At 37.7% G+C, this 18,540-nt stretch overlaps 1 protein-coding gene across 1 annotated transcript; it reads left to right on the top strand.

The window, feature by feature from the left end:
- Positions 1-18,396, top strand: LOC5571564 (40S ribosomal protein S15Aa). Its single transcript, XM_001653646.2, has 3 exons — positions 1-123; positions 436-739; positions 17,995-18,396. Exons 2-3 carry the CDS (start codon positions 441-443, stop codon positions 18,086-18,088), a joined length of 393 nt encoding a protein of 130 aa, XP_001653696.1. The 5' UTR covers positions 1-123; positions 436-440; the 3' UTR covers positions 18,089-18,396.
- The last annotated feature ends 144 nt before the right edge of the window (positions 18,397-18,540 follow it).

Genomic DNA, 18,540 nt, shown 5'->3' with positions numbered 1-18,540 from the left:
TTTGCCCTGACAGCTGCCAACAGTCGCGCACTGCTACCAACCTTCCAACTGTCGCGGCTGTTTCCTGTTCTTTTCAACCAAGTTCTCTCCGACGTATGTTGTGTCGATAAATAAACTATCGAGGTAAAATCGGTTTTTCGCGACGGATTCCGCGGCGAATCAGTGAAAATTTGTCCTGGGTGAACGCTGTTATCGTTTGGCAGCAGAAAGAGGAGAGGAACGTGACCAGCAGTGTCGGAAAAGTGTTTTAAATTCGGGATCGGAAGTTCGGTGATGCCTGTCGTCTGCTTGATGCTGTTATCCTCTTCTCTGCGAGCTGTCAAAAATTCGCTTTGTTCGTCCGCGGAACCGTGGACATAACCTTCACCACTAAGTGGCCAATCTCCGGGGAAAGCCGTAAGTGATTAATCCGTGCCTTTCCTGTTTCCATTTTAGGAAGAATGGTCCGCATTAGTGTGCTAGCCGATGCGCTCAAGTGCATCAACAATGCCGAGAAGCGTGGAAAACGCCAGGTCCTGATCCGGCCCAACAGTAAAGTCGTGATCAAGTTCCTGACCGTGATGATGAAGCATGGCTACATCGGAGAGTTCGAAATCGTCGACGATCACCGATCCGGCAAGGTCGTGGTAAATCTGACCGGACGCCTCAACAAGGCCGGCATCATCTCGCCCCGGTTCGACGTGAAGATGGACGATATCGAACGGTGGACCAATACGCTGCTCCCCTCGCGTCAGTTCGGGTGAGTACCAACATCTGTGGGTGGGGGACGGAGAGACATGAGGGGATGTAAACAAACGGGGATTGGGGAGACAAAGTATTTTACAGTGAAAATTAAGTGATTCGGGGGAATACCTCTGCAGGTGTGACAATCCAGGAATTGCTGTTAGTGTTACAGTCACCCCACGGTTATGGATCCACTAAGGATCATTTTTCAGAATATAACATGATTAAAAATCATAGTGATGCTGTACAAAACAAAATTTCCTCCATGGTGCTAAATAATATAGTTGTTTTTAGGAATACACCACAAGATTAGGTCTATTCAAATAGGCATTTCAATCGTTGCCCAATCCACAGATGTGGATCAGTGAGAGAGGAGGGTCCATGGATCAAATCGAGACTATTATGAACCAGATCAGCAATTTATCTGCAGCGTAAACGAATAATGTGTTGATGAAAGGCATACGTTTTGGCGTTTCTTTCGGAATTGGCTTATCTTTGATTCATAACTGTGGTATTGTTTGCAATGCCCCATAGTTATGAATCAACGCTTCTAGGAATATGGAAATTATTCCCTATGGACGGAAGAACTGTATTGAGGTATAATATGATTGATGTTGTAAAGATTCATCATTAACGTAGGTGCAATGTATTCTGCGTAATTGCAACACTATTTGATGAGATATTCTGCCACAAGTCAGTCCCATCTGCATTTTTGTCAAAATTCAGTTGAGTTCAGTATTCAACATATTTTTCAATGCTCTTTCAGCTGCCCTAATGAGATAAGAAAAAGTAGAAAAGAAAAAAAAACAGCAAGTCAAATTGTCAAAGTAACCGCATATCAGTCCCACCACAGCATTTTTCACCGTGTAACACAAACATGAACCGTGTTTTGGTCGCCTTTATATTTTTCTCAGAAAGATATCATAGTAAAAAGCAAATTGTGAAAGTTTCATTAAGATTTGAACATGTTTCAATCCTCTGGGATTTTTTGAATATTCGTATGGAAAACGAGTTTGGAGACTTCACACCCCATTTTCTCAATTGGATGTGGATGGGACTGACTTGCGATTCACGGCAATATTCTCCACTTCAAAAAGCAGTTTTCTCGTTCAAATTGACACGAAAATGTGTTCTCTGTATTCTATCCTCCAACTGAAACACAGTGAACACATTTTCATTGAATAATTTTCAGTATTGAACAGAAAAAATTCTCTTGAAGTTTCGATGATTACGATGACGGATCTGTGTGCTTACCATGACTGTGGGGCGACTGCACAATTTTAGTTTTCTGTGGTTTCATTCACCAATTCGGTATAAATTGGTTGAAATGTAGTTGGCTATACTTTTTCGCAAACAATCTTGTAATTGTAATTTACTTATCATACTTGGGACCAGATTCAAAATTACTGAGGAAAAGAAATTGAATTACCATCAACAGATACAAAACTAACTTAACGAACTATCTGTGACTTTAAATTTGCTTACCTCCAGGGGCTCAAAAGCACAGCACCCTTTTTATCCACCTGATCCAGGGACCCACCGGAATAACTCCGACCACAGGAACATTCCTGAGTCACTTTTAGAAACTAAATATGTGTACGAGTATACTGAGCTGAACAGTGAGAGCTTTAGTTTTTTTTCTATCACTCAGGCCTATACAAGTTAAAGAAATCTTCATGGAAATAGTTTTACTACATTCCAAATTGCAGTGCAATGATAAATTTTCATAAAATTGCTGCGAGATGTTGAGCGAAAAAAAAATAAAATTTAGATAACGGTGACGGCTAATCTCCTCTTAAAGGATTAAGAGCAGTGATTCCCAAAAAGTGCTTTTTTTAATCATGTTAGGCAAAACTTGAAGGTTGTCAAAAACAAAATGTCAGTGTAATACATTTATTTTTTCGTATCTTATGTAAATTGTGAAACATGAATCAGCAGGGCCTTCCTTAGCCGAGTCGTTAGAGTCCACGGCTACAAAGCAAAGCCAAGCTGGGTTCAATTCCCGGTCGGTCCAGGATCTTTTCGTAAAGAAAATTTCCTTGACTTCCCTGGGCATAGAGTATCATCGTACCTGCCACACGATATACGAATGCAAAATGACAACTATGGCAAAGAATGGTCTCAGTTAATAACTGGGGAAGTGCTCATAAGAGAGAAGCGGGATCCAAGGACAAGGAGAAGAAGAAGAATTAGCACCTGAAATTTTCATAAAAAAATAACGTAGATCTGAATAATTTGTTTTCACAAAAATTTTTGTTTTTCAAATTAAAAATGTTATGCGAAATACATTTTTAAAATCGTAAATCAATTTTTTGAAGACTAGTTAGGCAGCTAATGCTATTATTGACGGATTTTATATATTTCTTTTAAGTTTTGGAACGAATGGAAAAAGCGTTTTCAGGATCGTCAAACTTTTGAAAACTGCTTCAACAATTTCAGGAATAATAGGTGATTAAGAAAGAAACATTAACCAATCTATATAATATTTAAAAAGCAAAAAGTGGACCAAAACCAGCAATGGACGTAAACGTTAGTAACGGTTTCAGCTGAAATAAGCTTTAAAGTGATTTTTTCGAATCTTAATCCGCGAAAATGCTTGTTGGGAATTGAACCTTTGTAAACATAAACTATTTATCAGTTGATCATTTTAATGATTTTCAATTATCGTAATTTAAAGAGAAGTTTTGTTGATGATAGAAAATAAATAAAAACTATAGATTTGCTGATACTGGAAAGACAACGAATATTTCTTCAAAAGGCCTTATACGTATAAAAGTGGAAGCGATATGCGTGCATTTATTGTATGATGAAAAATGTCCCTGGGCTTGGAATTATATTTTCCTGGGAGCAATGGTTTAAGATATTTGATCGCTTTATTTTGAAAGAACTACTTATTAAGTTAGCCACATCAGCTGAATCCATACATATACAAATGTTAGGCATAGGGTCATGACGAGCGTTCGGTATGTATGGTAATAGTTGATTCTTATCTAATGGGAAAATTACAAGACCACGCAGACAATTTCGAAACAAATTATTCCTATACATCGGTCGTATTAACCGAAAGGCTCCGCTATTCTGTATAACCATTTCTTAGAAAAAAGGATTGAGATTTGGCCTCGGTTCATCCTCACCCTAAATTGACTTCAAAGACCTTGCACGGAGAAAACGAAAAACCCATATTTGAGTATTTTTTAACTTACTTTTGAGTTATTGTTCTCTCCCTTTTTCATTCGCACCCTCTATTGTTGTCAGAGAGCGAAGAGCAAAACAACCCAAAACCGAACTTTTGTGCGTTACCTCAAATTTGAGTAAATGGCATAGTACTGGAAGTTGAGTTATTTGATCTGCCAGTAGGTATTTTTTCGCATGGCTGCAAATGAAAACAACTTCTACCCCATCAACTCAAAATTAGGTTAACGCACGAACCCCCGGAATTGAGTGGAATGAACTCACTTTTGAGTGCTTCATTTTCTCCGTGTGGGAGACACAAATCATTTCTGGGCTTCAACAATAGTTGTACAGGCAATTTACTTGATTTTTTAGGCATTTGGAAGAATTGAGGATTCTAATTTCTGTAACGACAAAAAACAATTGATTGATTGATTGATTTGACTTTATTAACGAGATTTAAAAAAAAAAAAAAAACGATTGAGATATACATAATCTGACAAATAGTTTTTTTTTTTAATTTGGGATCATCATACAAATGAGATGACAGAGTACAACAACGACATTTAAAAAAAACTTCAATACACTTAGTTTCGATGAATAGTTACGCAATGTTTGATTGATTGTTTTACTACTTGTTTCGCTACATAAGTTGATGTTTTTAATTTAACATTCCGCATGTTGCTATTCTAAGTTTATTTTTCAAATATATTTGTTGGGGCTTAGATCCACCGACCCGCAACATCGTAGGGGGTTAAGGCCTCCGAAAGAACAATCCGTGAGTAGATAGGGATTATCCAACGCCATCTCCATTCCTGGGATCCAGATTTATGGGTTTCTCTCTCTTAGAGTTCTTGCACCTCATACACTTTATATTCGTCAAGTTTATTCACAAGTACACAACATTTACTTTACTTTAAGTACAATTTCACAATACTACATTTATTTCTACGTTACAAATAGTTCCACAATTCTACATTCATTTTAATAGTTAAGTATTCACATATATACAGGACTGTTCTTAGATAAAATTTGGTGACCGTTCACCTTATTGCTTGCAGTAGCACTAAACTCTAGCTTCCTAGTCTCTTACTGATCGACTCGTCGTGATCATGTAATGATGACGTAAATTTCTCGCTCTCTGCTCATAATCCTGGAATTTCTCATTATCCCTAATAATTTTGACAGAGGTGTATTCCAGGGTGGGTAGAAGCCTGATGTCACTCCTAAACATACTCACCCACCCTGAAATGTCGTACATTTCTGAATAAATATTCATCTAAATCGTTAACCACCTTAGTCCTTGTTGCTGCTGGTAGGTTCCACTCACTCACCATGTGGAATCGGCATTACCCTCACCAACTTGAGCGATCCTTTATGTCAGTCGGGGCGTGTATCCGAATGATTCCGTCCATGCTCCAATACGCTGATCATGAAAAGCTGGTGTCTCACGGTGTCTACGCACCCAGATGATTTCCGAAATGTTTGGTAGTCGCAGCTGCCAGACTCGTTGACCTGTGAGACCAATGTTTTCCTCTAAATCAGTTCGCCAGTTTGCTTGATGTTGTCCAAGATATCTGGAGCCACATCCATCGGTTCCAGCGAGGGTTGAAGAGTTGGTAGTCGCATCATAAGCAAACCTCCATTCCGTTATGTTGGCCTGCAGATTTCGCTTCTGTCTTCAGTCGTTCCAAATTACAGGTTGAAGTAGTGTATTTCCATTTCCGAATAGAGGATTCCACCTTGATCACGTCCTTGTGGTGAGTATAGAATGAGGACGATTCCTTCGTCCAGAGCCATTGGGTTGATTGAACACACCGTGTGTCTAATCCAATCCGATTGCCAAAAACACCCTTCGTGCCTCATGATGATCTGTCTCCAAACCCCTAGTGTCCATGATTTGTTTGGAATTTACCAATAGAAATCCTTTCCTTCGTTGTGATGTCGAACACCGATGTGTCCATACCATTGATTTGGTGGATGATATGGGCACCCCTAGTGATCGTCCCTTGGTTTGATCATAGACACCCTTGTGTCCATGAATTGGATTGCAGTAGACCACCTAGTCTCCAACTGCATCAGGATAATTGGATGAGGAACATACCGTGGACGTACCATATTTGACGCGGTTAAGAAAATTCTAAATTCAAACACTTGTCAAATCGTCTAAATCTATCCGATTTTGTTGAAATTTGAATCTATGCTAGCTCAACTATTATAGAATTAGGGAAAAATCAGTAAAAAATATTAAACGATTTTTTCTTCATGTTTGATTGACTTTTTGTGGAACACATTAGGTTCCTTAATTGACGCATCAATTCTTCAATGTGCCTAATTTGACGCATTATGTTCCTTATTTGACGCACTTACAAATAATTGCTAAAGTTCAAAATATACAACAGTTTCAGTATTCAATAGTTCAATTAATTGAAAAAAGCGTTTTAGAGAGGACATAAAAGTTAGAACCTTTGGAAAAAGTTTTGAATGACGTCATCCGGTAGTCACTTTAGCTATGTGTTTAGTTAGTGTAGAAAGTAAAACCGGCGATTGAGTTCAATCCATAGTTAAGCATTATTGTTTAGTTTAATGTATCTTCGTCGTGATATTAAACAAGGGAAAGATTTGAAAACTATGTTGCGCTGGAACGGGGAAGGTAGTTGCTAAAATAAGGACAAATTGGTCAAAAACTAGAACGAAAACAATCGGTTCCAAAAATGGCCGTTTGATAATCTTCGTTACTTATAACACGTGAACTACGCCTACACGCAAAAAAATTGTGCGGTAAAAACTACCATTTTAGGGGGTTAACTCAAGCGCTCGCACCGGCAATTTTCAGCAGACCAGAAATGCGCTTGATTTTACCATGTCTGTAGTCGGAATCAGATTGTTGTAAATTATTTCTGTCAAATTTACCAGTAATGCGGTGGGGTGTACCGTAAACATAGTAAATTGGTCTGAATTTCCATGGTAGTTTCAAGAATGGGCATAGTCAGCTAAAATAGTTATTTTTACCACAGAATTTTTTCCCGTGTACTTGTCCCATGTTCTATGTCACCCTTATGGACCGCGGGACAAATATGCGTAGAACCAACGGCAGTATGGGCCTCGAAATAGATCGAGAACCATATATGGGTCATACATTAAATACGTCATGTTATTAGGGGGAAGGAGGTGTTCTGCAAGATGTGACGAATCATACAAGTTTTTTGAAGGCTCCATATAAAAAGTGTGAAGTAGGGCGAATGGGCGGGGTTTTTGTAGAAAATGGTATGTTTTTGTGACACGTATCTCATGGACACACCCCCTATTGTATAAATTATACGAAACAAATCATTGAACCTACACCTCACCTCCTGACGCATTTATTGAAGCTTCCTTGAAACATTAGGGGACGTCCATAAACCGCGATAAATTGTACAATTTTCAACCCCTCTCAACCTTGGCCACATTTATTTTATGAAAAGTGCGAATATTTTGTATGAATCGTTGCGTTTCCTTGAACCTCCTCCTCTTCCTAAAAACGTGACGTAATCTATGGATGACCCTTTACATCCGATTACATAAAGCCTCGGATTGTTCTGCGGACGGATTTTTTGAATGCAAGCACCATAAATATTTATTTTCCTATTTTCGATTCAACAAAACATGCTGAACAAAATAGCAAATAATTAGGAACATTGTGTGCCTAACTTGACGCACAAGATTTTCATACAACAATATGTCTTAAAGCTTAAAAGTAGAAAACTTTCGACGTCAATTCATGAATAAAATAATATTACTGACTGTTGTTGATTATATTGCTGTCAAACAGCACAATAATTTCACGAAAATTGATCAACAATAGTTAGCACATTCACTAAGGAATGAAAAAATTGACGCACTTGTCGGATGCATTTTCAAATAAATTTTATTTTTTAACTATTATCAATCAAATATAAACTTTTTTCGATTGGAATCCTTCAATAACATGTAAATAAAGATTAAGCAATACATTTTTGAGTGCTAGTCTGATCTAGAATTAATTTATGATAACATTAATTAGAAAATGCGTCAAGTTTGGACCCGCGTCAAATATGGTACGTTTACGGTACCTTATGTCCCTGATATCGTTGTCATGTGCACCCAGTGTGCCCTCCGTAGGATTAGTTTCCTTTTTCCAGCTGAAATCCTTGTTATTGACCGTCCTGGATTGGTGATTGATTTTATAGGACCATGTTTTCCTAAAGTATCCACGAATCGAGTCCAGTTAGTAGTAGAGATCTCCTCGTTGTTGATCGTCGAATTCGTTTGTATAACCGAGAAATGATATTGGTGTAGTATTCTGTAGGAAATGTCTAGCTTCGCCAGACATATACTAGTAAGCTGCTTACCTGCCCAAGCAGTAGCAGCTGCTGGGATTTTCCAAAGCACGGGACATCTGTGTTCGTTCATGGGTATAGACTATCGCACTCCCTGTGCGAGTATGGAAAGCTTTTGCAGATGTAGACGTAGAATACACACGCATCAGGTCTACACGCCGTTGATATTGTTGAAGCAAATCCCACACTGTTATCTCATCTCCAGGTATGGATGTACCCAGTAGATGATAGGTTGATTGTGTTACCTTGCATAGCTTGACCCGACTTCCATGTGTGGTTGAAAGCCAACACCACACGAGTGTATATCCAGTTGATCTCCGTCCGTCGTGTAGATCGTTTTGGTTCGTTACGTTCCGGGATCTAAAGTAGTTTGAAGCGGTATCGAAACTGTTTATTCGTCGTACGAACCAATTTGGAGTAGGATTCCATTCTGTTCCGGTAGTGTGAATATCTCCGTCATTTCCGTTGACAAAGATCCTAGTAAATCATTAACCGTCCCTTGACGATAATGCGTTGGTTGAAGACGCCGGTTACTAACTATGCCATGAGCAACCGTGTAAAACGTCTTTGTTCATTAGGTAAATGATGCTCCAATCAATTACCCTTCCTAAATTTGTAACACTCCCAGTAGCACTTGGGTTACCAAGTGGGTCACCTAGACCAATGGTATAAACCTCCGTGAGCACCTGTTGCTCGAATATTAGAATCGTGAATGAATCTCCTAGCATCAAGATCCGAATAGCTGATGGGATTCAGCAATGATGATAGTTCAAAACCTTTGGATCAGTAGGTAAACGAATGTTTCTCAACACCTTAAACCTTCCGCGATGATGATGACGATGATAGTCAAAGTGAGGATGTGCAATAGTGTTGAGCCGTCCTCCGCTCAGTGTGTATCGCAGTGACCATAGTAATAACGAACACGTTGGATGGACGAAATCGACCTCAGTATCGATGTAAACAGAGATACGAAGAGAAACCTGGGATGTTCTATCTCTGTTGACCAGTTGTATTCCTCCATTTGTGTGTGATGCATATCCAATACAGGGAAGGCTGATACTACACCCTTGAACCAGTGTGCAATTGCGGTTTTACTGAGCGGTCAACTCGTCGTACGATGCGTGAATGTAGATGATAATTTGGAATTAACGTTGTGTAGTATCCAGTGTCCAGGCTTCGGCGGACACATACTAAGTAAACTGACCTGGGAAACCAATAGTTGGTGCTAACCCTCCGTAGTTGAAAATGAAAATTGTATCCAGTATTGAGCCGTTTCGTAGTGAATGTGATGTTTATTTCGCGCTTCCCAATGAAGACCAATCCGTAGGTGAAGAAGTGTCAAGGGCTGCCTTAGCCGCTTCCAAGTGCAATCCAGCTGATTATGGTTTGTGTCCTCCAGCTGTGGAACCAGGAGTTTTCACTGATTCGGTGTTTGTTGTCCATAACCGCAGCAAAGTAAATAACTACTTCCAGTGAACTGATGATGACTTCTTAACCTTGAATAATGTAGTTTGGCTCCATAATCCGAGTTGTTCCAGCTAAAAGCAGTAAGCTATTCCATTGATGTTGAGCGCTTCCGTAAGATAGTGATGTTTCCGATATAGTTTGTGATGGTGGTGATTAGTGATATCCATGTCTTCCATTTCACTTGGAGTAAAGTAGCGATGAGTGAACTGTAGTAGCCATGATTGTATGAAGATGACGAAATTGGAGTTGACCATTGTCCATGGAATCCAATGATGGCGTATGCCGATTTGGGTCTTGAGATGAATAGAGCATATCCAACGCCATGTCTATCCCATGGCGCGCAAGTAGGCTCCTGAACCGTGATTCCATTTTCCTTCCGGAGGCATCCGGCTCGAAGGACCAAAATGTTGGGGCTTAGATCCACCGACCCGCAACATCGTAGGGGGTTAAGGCCTCCGAAAGAACAATCCGTGAGTAGATAGGGATTATCCAACGCCATCTCCATTCCTGGGATCCAGATTTATGGGTTTCTCTCTCTTAGAGTTCTTGCACCTCATACACTTTATATTCGTCAAGTTTATTCACAAGTACACAACATTTACTTTACTTTAAGTACAATTTCACAATACTACATTTATTTCTACGTTACAAATAGTTCCACAATTCTACATTCATTTTAATAGTTAAGTATTCACATATATACAGGACTGTTCTTAGATAAAATTTGGTGACCGTTCACCTTATTGCTTGCAGTAGCACTAAACTCTAGCTTCCTAGTCTCTTACTGATCGACTCGTCGTGATCATGTAATGATGACGTAAATTTCTCGCTCTCTGCTCATAATCCTGGAATTTCTCATTATCCCTAATAATTTTGACAGAGGTGTATTCCAGGGTGGGTAGAAGCCTGATGTCACTCCTAAACAATATTAGATTTGATCAGTAGTTTTATATTTTTTTTTCAAATATTGTTTTGTCCTTGCATGTATATTCTTATATGTTAAAAATACTATTCCAATATTGAATCATTTTGCACGTAGGCTCTAAAATAACCAATAGAATTGTTTGACCTACGAATTCATCACATTTTGCAGCACTATTAGCATTATTGTGTCAAGTCTATCCTATTTACCTAACACTCAAGCCAATCCTATTTTCCTTCTCCCAAGGCGTTTGCGTGGTCAGCATAGACTATTCAGCCATTACCCCTCCTATCATCGGCTTTGGATTGACTTGCGCTCTTATTGCCCCACCAAACGCTGCAAAATGAAAATGAATTCCTATGCGACTTCTGGTTGGCTGGGTATTCTGGATATGCTAGTCCAGAATATTTTTTGACGAACATAGACCAACTATTTCTTAGTGATTTCAGGAAAACGTAATTCAGGGTGGCCACCGAACCGGGAAAAACGGGAAAAGCGGGAAAAAGACGGGAATTTGAATCCATCGGGAAAAAGACGGGAAAACCGGGAATTTGCGATGGTCACCGGGAAAATCATTCTAAATGAACATCTTCAAGCTCTAAATCTGCAAACGATCAAAAATAAGTTGTAGAAAGTTGATATGGTTGATCATATTGCCATCTGTTATTTTCGGTTCTATCCCGTTAGGCCGAATGCCGTTAGGCCGAATGTCGTTAGGCCGAAGACCATTAGGCCGAATGCCGTTAGGCCGAAATAACATTTGATCATTTACTACGAATGCCTATGCCTAACGGCATTCGGCCTAACGACCTGCACCCGGTCTCTTGGATAAATAGGTTTTAAACATGATTTTCTTGAAGAAATAGTCTAGTTTGCTACACTACAGTTGGTTGGTAATGTTTCGAAATATTTAATGATTTTTTCCTCTTACTAACGGGGCTTGATTTTTACTTTCACTCATCTGACTCAGAGTTTTAAATCTTTTTACAGAAGGTTTAAGCAATTTAATTATTTTAGTATTTTAGTTCAGAGCGGCTTTGTTCCATCCTCACCATAAACTTATTTACTTTAGTGAACTCTTCATATTTATGAAGAAATAAAAGAACAGACATTAAAAATTGAAATACTTTCAAAAGGATAATAGGATGCACAAAAGGGAAATATCTAGGTATTTAAATTAAAAATGGAATGGTATTTGTATGTCACGGCTGATTTGAATAATTCTTTCACTTTTCTTTTCCTTAAGGGTTCCGACGTAAGTGGAAGAACATTTTTCAAAATTGAGTAAGGCCCACGGGGCAAGTGGGCACGAAAAAAACGATAGTTCAAACAAATTGTTCAATAAAATTTTCAAATGTCAATATTTTTTAAATCCAACAACACAATCACGTTTTGGCAACATATTTGCTGGTGTGTTAGTTTCATGCACACACCAGCAAATATGTTGCCAAAACGTGATTGTGTTGTTGGATTTAAAAAATATTGACATTTGAAAATTTTATTGAACAATTTGTTTGAACTATCGTTTTTTTCGAATAATTTCGAAATTGTGAAAACCTTGGAAGAAAGCTTTAGAATGAGCCAATGGGCGCAGTTACTTCACTAAGCGGGGCAAGTGGGACACATCCAGTTTCATGCGTCAGTCCACATCAGTAAGTCAATCATTACAATAATAGGATTGATAAGTCATAGATTTTTAATTTTAAGTACATATTTGATGTACATAAGGGATCAACCATAAAATACGTTACGTTTTAGGAAGAATCCCTTTATTTAATAGTATGTCACCTCACATTTAATATTAACTGAAAATTACTCAATAAAAGCGTAAAGAGGAATTAAACATGTTCAAAATATATCATTTATAAGTTGTTAATTAAAATGTAGCACATAAACAAATAAAGTTCAAATAACATAGAAAAGTAATCGTTCTCATGATGCATTTCAAATTTCAGATGTGTGTTTGTTCAATTTTGAAGTCGTATTTCAAATTTAAAAAAATTATTAAAAAATATAGAATAATAACACTTTTCTTCTCCCTCTTATGCAATTACGTAGTTTGAGGTTGATCTATTTTGATAAAAATCATTTGTTTGAATGTTTTAGTGCTACTCTCTAGCAAAATGTATGAAACGTGTACGAAAAGTTTTGATTCTGGTTTTTGTTTTGATAGGTCCCACTTACCCCAGGTACAAATATATTTTGGGGTAAGATAGACCATCGAAAATTTCATATGAAATGAAAACAAAATACTGGTTTATCGTTAGCAGCTTGTAATAATACTAAAAAATATAGCTTACTGATGGAAATTCGATTTAAAACATATTTATTTTTTGCCAGTCAATGCAAGACGTGAAACGTGTCACAATTTGTCATGCAAGTTGAAAATGGCGCTGAACTGACAACTGTTACATGAACCACATGGTAATAAAAATAACAATATGTTTAGTACTAAATACATTCCTTGTCATTGTATCTTCAACTTTCCAGAAGAATACCCCCATGAAAAACTTTTCCTAGTTGAGCTATGACGAAACGCCTCACTTACCCCGGATTCTCACTTGCCCCGGGGTACCTTAAACGGGAAGTGCGAATTTGACATAAAATTCGGGATTTTTTTCAAAGCCTCTACGGCTTACTGGGCAAAACGACGTTTGCCGGGACATCTAAATGTTTAAGTAAATCAAATGTGCCAAGAATAGCAGCAATAGGGTGTGAGTGGTAGAATCCCACTTTAAAAAAAAATCGATTTTAAAGTTTTTTCAAAAAAATTTCATTCCATACTAATTGTACGAGAGCCAAGACAATCTTCTACGAATATGATTTGTTTCTTATTGGACGGAAAAATCACCTAAAATACCGATTAAAAGCTTGAAAACATGTTTGAAATCAGCATCAAAAAGATAAGAATTGATGGAGTCCTTGACTTATCCTTACAAGGCCAAAATATTCCCTAGTTTAGTCTGTCTAAACACTGATTATTCATTCATTTTAATCACATGTAAAGTACGCCACCAGTAAATTTAAATTCATTCAATTTTTGATACACTTACGATAAAATGTAGATCATAATCTTAACACAGTATAGTGGTTATATAATGCAAAAATATGAATTACACGGGCGGTTCTAAAATATATTGACCTTAGGGATCAAAAGCAAAAAAAGTTTGGAAACACCAGAGGCGTCGCGTGGCCTTATTATCAACCTGTGCACTTCTAATTTATGTTGAATTCGTTTTTTAACCTAGGTTGGAACTGACGCAACCTGTTCTGAACCACAGTTTCAACCCCAACCCGATTCAAGTTCGGTCGAACTACAATTTGCTTGACGTTGGATTATTTATGTGCTGATAACCGACCCAGTTCCTAAAAACGAAAACAACATAAGTGTCATTTTATATATGTAATTATTAGGTACACCGTGGATTCAAACCATTTTTTTCTAAGGTACCTAATAAAATGTATAATCAATCTTTACTAACCTTCGTTTTCAAATATATTTGTTTTTAGTCTTTCAGTTGATTAAAAACATACATGATTGCAGATGCTAATCGGGTTGTTTAGTTTTATTTACTCACTTTTTCATTTCTAACGATTAGTCATCATTATGGGGAAATTGTAAAATTACATATGAAAATAATTCAAATTATGCGGGTCATCAGTTTCGATTTATAAAGCACTGGATCCTAACTAATATTGCAATATAGAGTTAGTGATCATAACCCACATATTTTTACATAGAATTAATACAAGATCGTTCGCTTCGTGTACTTGGTGCACGCATCAAGAAAATTGCTCGCTTTTAAACCACATCACTAGCGTTATACTGACGATGACGGTACGGAGGGCACGACCACTTTTGAATTCATTTTCTGATTGTCTTCCGATTGACCATCACAAGTACCACCGCGCTAATACTGTATGCTGGAAGCGAGGTTCTTAACCAGTATTGTACAAAAATACGCGCGGGCCCTGGGTCTCAAACTTACAGAAACTTCTTACCGTCAGCCGTCTAAAAATCACGCCAGTACTCCACACCACAAGCGTGGTGATGTTGAAAGAGCGAAGGAAAAAAGAGAGCAAGCAAAATGGATCTCTCTCGTGGATTGATTTGTCTCTTGTCTTCCCACCGCACGCTCGCACAGATTGATGTGGCAGAACTGTGCACCGGCCAGAGTCGACGCTTTGGCTACTTACACACTGGCATTTGTAGTGCAAAAAACATTCTACCACATATACAAATTTGTGTGTACGACGAAAGGCAACGCGTCTCCCGATGAGAGTGCACACGTTGGGTTTCATCGTCACAGCAGCAACGTGTAGCGTGGAACAAAGTGTTGCGTAGCATGCATCGCACTGAGCGCGTAGGGAAAATTAGGGCACAGATCTCGCGCCGCACCAAACAGCTTTTGCATTTAATTTGAATACCAAAAATATAACAACAAATATTTTGAAAGGTGTAAATTGCGATGATCAATGATAAAGATAATTGAAATAGGCTAAATTTTATTGAGAGAATTGAAGAACCGTACTTCAATAATAGTAGAAATTGTAGGTTGTTATGATGAACGATTTGCCACCTGTGCAGTGCACATGTTGCACATGTGGACGCGACGCCTCTGGGAAACACTAACTTTGAACAACCAAGGCCTTTGCCACGCTTTGCTACATGTAGGGCTAGTAACGAGTCAATTTTTACAATTTTCAACCACTGTCACTGAAAAGTCACTAAAAAAACTTTTTCAGAAAACTGGTCACTAAAGACACTATTTTTGTCATCTGAGCAACCATAATCTGGAACAGCCCCTTAAACACAAAAAGGCAGAATTGTAATATGGTAATGTTACACTGAGTTCTGGTCAGTGTAGTGAATATTTAGGAAAAATTCAAATGCTTATAGCATTTTTTCATGCGAAATACAGCATCAGCTAATATTACTAATCGATAGTAATCTAGAAAAGGTCGCCGGGGTTCTTCCATGGGGAAAAATGGTATTATCAACATTAAATTTTCAATGTCACGTGATATTCATGACATTCAATAGCTCTGGGAATTTTAATTTCGGTTATATTTACTAGCGAAGGTACTTGAAAGGGATTTGGCAGTAAACAATTCCTGATAAACCTGGTGAGTGAGTTTGTGGTGAAATTTCTTGAGTAATCAACGGCGAATAGCCAGATGATATCTCTGAAATGCATTTTCTAGGATTCTCAACAGAATTCTTTCAAGAAAAAAAAACAAAACCTTGAAAACTTCAACTAATTATTACTTACTAAATTTGTCAAAAAAATGTTCAAGAGTTATACCTAGAAACGCGTACAGAAATTGGATGAATTCAAGAATTTTAATTGAACATCGCGAATTAAGGATCCTATTACTAAAAGGCGGATCTCTGGAGAGTGGTTCAACAAGCATTCTAAATCAATTCGAAATAAGGGTTTGTTCACAAATTTCATAACGCTGAAAATGGCCATTTTTAATACCCATCCACATTTTGTATGAATGTTCTACAAATTTTGTATGAGCTGTAACATTCTAAGGACACCCACCCACCCCCTTCAGCGTTATGAAATTTGTGAATGTGCCCTAAGTGTTAATTGTTAGCTTCTATTGATTTGAATTGTTTTGGGTACTTTCAATACTGAATATCTAGATTTTTCTTAGCATTTCCTAATTAACACTTTAGTCGTCGCGCTGTTGTATTTTGTACAACACTGCTGAAAAAACCTCACTATTCATTCACAACAGTAGTGCGGTGGTTCTGACGGTGACAAACCGTGCGACGACTGAAAGGTTAAGAGGAAAATAATCACCATCGTTTTACAACTTTTAAAAACCAGTTGTTTTTTTGCTCATAGTCGAAGCAATGTTTATGAAAATCTATAATTGAAATGCACTTTATATTTGTAATGTAATGAAAAATTTCTTTAAATTTGAACGAAATGTTTTTTTTTCATTTTTGATGAATGCTGAAGATTGAATTGAAAATTGAGCCTTAACATGGTACAATATGCACACGACCTTAGAAAAGGAAAGACTAAATTTTGCAAAAAAAAATGCTTGGTGAAATTCCTTAGAGTGATCGAATCACTAAAAGCATACTGTAAAACGAACAGTAATACATGTAATAGTTGCCGTAAACACAAAAATAAAAAAATTGAAATATGTATACCGTGATGCTACCATATTTCTTTCAGATATACTTCCCGGTTTTTTTTTCAGGAATTTCTGTAAAAATTCCAGGGAACTGTCTTTGACACATTTCTAGAAAAAAAAATCTGGAGGAACCTTTGGGTTATACCTGAAGGTAGGGTTTCGTTCCACTTTGTTGTAAGCGCTATTATTCGTCGTGTCAAATGGAACATTTTAAGGTTCCATTTGTGAAAATTGTTATGGTTCGTCCACTTGTACACCAAAAATGCAATGAAAGTACTGTATTTCGATAAATAACTTTAGTTCAATAATCCACAATCTTATTATCCCATTAGGGCAGCTGAAAAAGCATTGAAAGATATATTGAAAACTAAACTCAACTCAATTTTGACGAAAATGCAGATGGGACTGACTTGCGATTCACGGCAGTATATATTCTATTAAAATATTTTGTCATGACGTTGAAGTGTTGTATTTTGACCACACACTATATCACAGTGAGCCATTAGTTGTGGGACGAATCTGAAAACTGATTGCGACCAATTGGAAAATGGGTACGACGAGTAGAGACAACGACAAGTAACAATGTGATTGTATTATTCCGAATAAAATAAACGATCAAAATTTATCGACACCTTATTGCACAATACGAAAGCCGTGGGAATAATTGTTTGGCACTTCACTGTAATACTGCAATACTGGGAAAATTCCAGGTTCTCAAGCTTAATACGATGGATATTAGCACATCGTCCTATCCTTAGAGGAAACCCAGGTTTAAATCTTAAAGAAAACCAGAACGAAAAAGCTTTTCGGATACCTTTACTAGGTAGTGATGAGAACGTACTGTAAACCCCTACTTTATGCTTCAAGATGTCATAAAATTTCAACATGAAAATGACAATCAATTCTATGCTTTCGGAAAGCGTTATTTGTATTATTTTCTATAGCAGTTAAGCGTTTGCCTTCTTACATTGTAATGATAACGTACCAAATCATCGGTGCGTTATTGCTCACCATAGGAGGCTAGAGCGAAGCTCTACGGAGCAATGTCCACCATTAATCCCGGATTTGAGTCTAAAATCATTTTCGATTCAATGGATGGATACATGCATTAAATACGTACACAACTTATTTGTTTTTTCGTTTCAAAGGCTGCAACAAATCTTAGTCCATTTTCTTTAATTTCCTTTTTATTTGCAGATATGTCGTGCTGACGACCAGCGGTGGCATCATGGATCACGAAGAAGCCAGACGGAAGCATCTGGGAGGCAAGATTCTAGGTTACTTCTTCTAAGTTTGCTGGGCGACAAAACATTACTACCAAGAGTAACTTCTAATTAAAAAAACAAAAATCAACATCCGTCAGTCCAAATTCCAATCACTCGCGGGAGATTTTTCTTTTCTTTTTTTCTCTCGTGCTAAGGCCACAAAGAAGCGTTAAAGTTGGTAAACCACCATGCCTCGCTAGCCGGGGGTGTGTTTACCGGCAAAAAAAGGAAAAAAAAGGAAGCGGTTAGGTGTGTTTTATATGAATGCATTAATATAATGTGAAGTTTCACCTCAAGGGAAAGTGAAAAAATTAAAAGAAAAATCGAATCCGTACTGCGTTGCCGACGTTGGCTTTATCCGAAATGTCCCGGAAATGTTTACTGGCCTTATATGTAGAGGGATGTTCTCTATGTCCGGATACTGGGGATTCTTCTGGAGGCTTCCTTAGCCGAGTGGTTAGCGTCCGCTGCTACACTG

This window comes from Aedes aegypti, chromosome 1, assembly GCF_002204515.2.
Source record: "Aedes aegypti strain LVP_AGWG chromosome 1, AaegL5.0 Primary Assembly, whole genome shotgun sequence".
In the NCBI taxonomy this organism is placed as follows: Eukaryota; Metazoa; Arthropoda; class Insecta; order Diptera; family Culicidae; genus Aedes; species Aedes aegypti.
Note: the sequence above shows the minus strand (reverse complement) of the source record. Positions and strands in the feature narration are given on the sequence as shown.

Coding starts and splice junctions, on each gene's coding strand:
- LOC5571564 (XM_001653646.2), top strand. CDS start 441: ATGGTCCGCATTAGTGTGCTAGCCGATGCGCTCAAGTGCATCAACAAT. Junction 740..17,994: donor CTCCCCTCGCGTCAGTTCGG/GTGAGTACCAAC, acceptor TTTTATTTGCAG/ATATGTCGTGCTGACGACCA.